Here is a 4,947-nt window from a genome sequence, read left to right on the forward strand (position 1 = left end):
GAAGCGATTAGTAATTAAATGAGATTTTGTGAACTGTTTCCGTAATGGTTATTCAATGGGCATTCGTCTATTCTATTATATAAATAGACAAACAATTTATATTCTGAAGAAAAGTATTTATACTTAATAAAGAAGTTTACAAAATAATAAATTACATTATCTAAAAATCTATTTGCTATTTATGTTATTGTACCTGTTATTTGAAATAACATGAACATGTATGAATGATTAACCTTCCCATTTAATAGAATGTAACAAAGCTCTACATGAACACTTTAAGAAAATGTTCAGAGAATTATACATCGGATAGAAACTCGTAATAAAACTCTTCATTTGCTGATGAACAAAGTAACAAACGAGTTGGAACACAAAGGCAATGCTTTATGAGTATTCTGACAATTGCGATTGAACGTACTTGTAAAGTTATATCTGTTATTGTTACTGCTTTTCTGAAGATTTATTGTTATGTCGAACATTAATAACGTATAATCGATGCAGAGATAACATTGTAATGTTTCCTTTGACACTTGCGGTACTAAATCAATAACAACTCATCTTAACAAGCCATTTTTATAAAGAATTGTTTTTACTCAATAATACATTATGGTCTTAGATCAACCTTTAATAATTTAAGATTGTATTACAGCACAATTAATTTAATTATTATTTACTTTATAGTAAGGTATAAATCCATTTTTCTTATTCAGAGATTTGTGTAAAAATCCATCATAGTACAGCCCTGATAGCGGTCGAAAGCCAAAGTTCGGATACAATTTCGTTAATGAAGTGAAGCTTTGCCATCGATCATCGTAAGAAAGCGGTAAATTACTTCCTTCATCTAAATAAGAATTCGTTGTTATTGATAATTTATCTACTGCTGAATGAGAAACAGCGTTAGGGTATGGATAAAAGTTAGTTATTACACTTGATTGTTTCGGTGGAGAAATTGCAATCTCAGCTGTGGTTGAACCATTTATTCTTTCTGAATCGTGATTAGTACTATTATTATCCGATGGTAGACTAAAGTTTTGCCAATGGTTTTCCGTACTAGGTAGGGTGAAATTGTTATCGATTTCCTGCCTCGTTATTGTCAGATTTTTCAAATATTGGTTATTATACAGGGACGACGTATACGGGCCCGTTTCTTTTGTAGTCATATTATTTTCTGCCGTAATTTCTACTTCACTGTTTGGTTCTACAGTGGTGGATTTTTCATTTAAAATATGTTTATTTTCCTTACTTTCGACAATAGTAGAATCGTTAACGAGAGATTGGGTGAATAAATCCTCCGAATCACCTTCTGGCAACCTTAGCTTATTCGTTGAAAAATCTTCAACATCCAAATTATTTACTTTTAGAAAATTGGAATTAATTGTTTTGGTATTTATATTGATAACATTAGAATCATGTTTTTCATAAGTTCCATCGAATATCACCTTTGATGTGTCTTGATAATGATATGCTGACGGCACAAAAGCGACTGGTGACACGAAGAATGATGGCAATTGTAGTACAAGGTTTTGTCCAAGTTTAAATCCTTGAAAGTAACCGACGAACGGATGTACCGTCAAATTATATCGATCATCACTATATATAAGTTGTACTTCTACAAGGAAAAACAAATAAGTATTAATTAAATACTAAAAGCACTGTTATTTGATACGATAAAATAAAACTCACTTAAAATTGTAAGCCATATTGCTAAAATCGCTATGCGACAGCTAGCTACCATTTTGTACATCCTATTGAACTACAAAAACAGTTACTAAAGCAAAGTACAGACAATCGTTATCGCGGGTAAATTATTTTATGCCAAAGAGTGCCAAGAATAGTAACATTATATTAAAATATTTGAACATTATCTTTATTGAAACTGTTTTCATATCATCTTTAAATATTTTGTGGTCAAAGGACAAGACAAGAGAGTGTAAGAGAGTTTGAAATATTATAAATAAAAATCTTGTACGCGTTTAATTCATAATAGGTAATAAATATTAAATAAAATGAACAATAATGTGTTATATTTTAATGTATTAGTTTAACACTATATACTGCTAGTTATTTAATAAAACTTGTTTCGGTATATGTAGCCCATTCCATTTACTTGAATGACATAAAAAAAGAAAATTAAAACTTATCGGTATGCGGGCTCTATAACAAAACGAAAGGAAAACAAAGGGAGGTTTCGCAAGCTGTCATTTACAACAAATTTCAAAGCAAAAAAAAATTATTAGTTACATTTAATTTGATAAAACTATAGAGAAGTAACAATTAATTTATGCACTTACATTCATTATATCACTATAAAATATATGCAGATATATTAAAAACACAAAAGTTATGCATATACAGTATATTATTAGAAATATGATTATGAAAATAAATATAGCAGCTTCAAAGTATTTGACGAAAATTGGATTCATTCGAGTGTTGCAAATTTGACACCTTGGAATAAAAAATAAATAATTTATAATAAAAATATGAATATTCTTACCTCGCTGTTCAAAGGGGCCCCAGCTGAGCTCAATAGATTTTGAAATAAACAAGCAACAGGATATTAGAGGAGCGGGGCCCGATGACAGGTGAAAAGCATCCATTATTACGATTTCCCACTGACAAAAGATGTTCCCTTTATTTCTTTGTCTTTCTGTATATAAATATCGTTTCAAAATAATATAGCCCATAGGGAAAGCGATACGACTGACAGTTTTGACAAAGCATTTTTCCTCATATTCATAAGTAAATATGTAAGAACATTACATCGTCTCAACATGGAACGAAGCTTGAAACACTGGAATGTTTAATATTAGTAAAAGCAATATTTTGAGATGTACAAAATAGCTTTGAAGGAAATATGTTTCTTTTACTATATCTGTGTATAATATTAACATATCCATAAGATTTTTGTTATTAATTTAATATTAGTACTTGTTAAGGTCCGGAATAAAACATTCCTCTTTTTATGCAGTCAGGAATTAAAGTGTTTTTAGTATATTTAAAAGCTGATAATAAACAAAAAATAGATTTAATTCCTTGATTTAACGGGAAAGCTTTTACGATGTTATTAGTGACATTTTTTTTATCAAAATGTTGGCTCGAGCCCTTTAAGGAGACTGAATTATTAACAAAGAAATTTAGTATCAAATATAATAAAAAGAAATAGGTTGAGTACAAAAAAATATATCAACAAGACCTCCAAATAAATAACAGGTATTTGTATAGTGTCGTATACAGATTTTACTAGCGTCTAGTGGTTTGAGCGAACCATTAATGGTTGTGTTTACAGTTTATTGTCCGCTACAAGTGGTCCAGTTAAGGGAATCGAAAATTCAACTAACTGTATTTTGGTTTAAAATGTTTTCACAAAAATATGTCTATATCGCAAATAGAAAACATCCAAAATTATTTTTCTATTATTAGTTAAAAAATAATAATATACATATATATATATATATATACGTAATATATGAAAAAGGCTTTAATATTTTCAGTAACTGACAGCGATGTAACTCTGTGCGCGTCTGCGGGGCTGTCACCGACGAATCATATTTCATTTCGAAATAATTGTAAATGAAATTATTTTAAATAAATAAGAATGATATGGTGACTGATACTGTTAAATTTTTGACCTAAAATAAGATATGATAGCAATGAACACGCGAACACATGCTTTAGACACATTTAATTTACTATATGAGTCAGCTTGCTTAATAAAAATAATAATAATAATAATACATGAGACGAAACCTCTTAGCATTCAATGGATTCACCGTGCGGGTGCCGGGTCCATTGCGTTGCAGGGAGTGGAGCTTCAACAGTGCCTGGGACTTGCGACCCAGGTGTAGGTTTAAGGGGCCCCTAACTAACGCGCGTTAAACGCTCACCTCCACTGTCCAAGCTCCTCTCCCTACCTAACCATATTTGAAAAGAACCTACTAGGGCTGCCTTCGAAGTACGTTCCAAGAACGAATTGATGTGAGTTCTGGACAGGCCTAAGTCTTTTAGTAGGTTGTAGAGAGATTTAGCCGTTATACCTCTCGCTCCCACTTCTACCGCGTATAAATCCACGACGAACCTATTTCGAGTGAGTTCGTTTGTGAGCTCGTAATATTTGTTGACCTTAATGGTATGGTCTTTGGGGATGTTGGTTTCCCAAGGAACCGTAAGCTCTATCATCACAACGCGCTTTAAGATTCGCGAATACATGAATATGTCCGGTCTGGAGGCCGACGCCTGTTAATAATAATTTAACGTAATGTTAATAATAATTTAACGTAGTCTTTTTCATAATACAGTTTGATGATTTTATAATATCACAATCAATTATTAGTTTTACATAGTTTCATATAAAATATTATAATAATCTTATCATATTATTAGAATTAATTAAAATTAATCATAATTTTCATTGCATTTTTAAAAATATTATTCACGTCTCACAACCTACGCCTAACATAATATACATTTACACATAAATAAAATGGAAGTGTCTGTTTGTAATTTCAAAACTACATCTTCTCACTAGAAGCATATGAAAGTTCTATATCTTTTTTGTGTTTTTGAATGTCTATCTGTCCTTTTTTTTCTGTTTGTTACGACTATTCTCTAGAACAGCTAGGTCTATTTTTGAAGAGAATTTCAATTATTATACATGTTAAAATAGTTAGATGAAATAAAAATCACTTTTTCTTGAAGTATTAATATTTTATTGCAAGATACATTCTTGTAACAATAGTGAGAGAGTAGAGACAAGGAACGACCACACACACAGATTAAAAAGAATTGCGCATCTTTTCGCGCTAAAATAGATAGCGCTGCATGAACAATATGTAAGATTATAAAATTAAATTATTTTCAACAATACGACTTCAAAAAGAAGAAAGTTAATTATTCGTCTTAATATTTATTATGCTATCACTCCTTCAGTTATAGGGCGATTTTTTAATC

The 4,947-nt window shown here is 30.5% G+C and overlaps 1 protein-coding gene across 1 annotated transcript; it reads right to left on the reverse strand.

Annotated features, from left to right (window-relative positions):
- Nucleotides 1-656: 656 nt before the first annotated feature.
- On the reverse strand, nucleotides 657-1,732 carry LOC133320192 (uncharacterized). The gene is made up of 2 exons (XM_061527746.1): nucleotides 1,681-1,732; nucleotides 657-1,606 (listed from the first exon to the last, which is right to left on the reverse strand). Exons 1-2 carry the CDS (start codon nucleotides 1,730-1,732, stop codon nucleotides 657-659), a joined length of 1,002 nt encoding a protein of 333 aa, XP_061383730.1.
- Nucleotides 1,733-4,947: the final 3,215 nt, after the last annotated feature.

Source organism: Danaus plexippus (genome assembly GCF_018135715.1).
Source record: "Danaus plexippus chromosome 13 unlocalized genomic scaffold, MEX_DaPlex mxdp_15, whole genome shotgun sequence".
NCBI lineage: Eukaryota > Metazoa > Arthropoda > Insecta > Lepidoptera > Nymphalidae > Danaus > Danaus plexippus.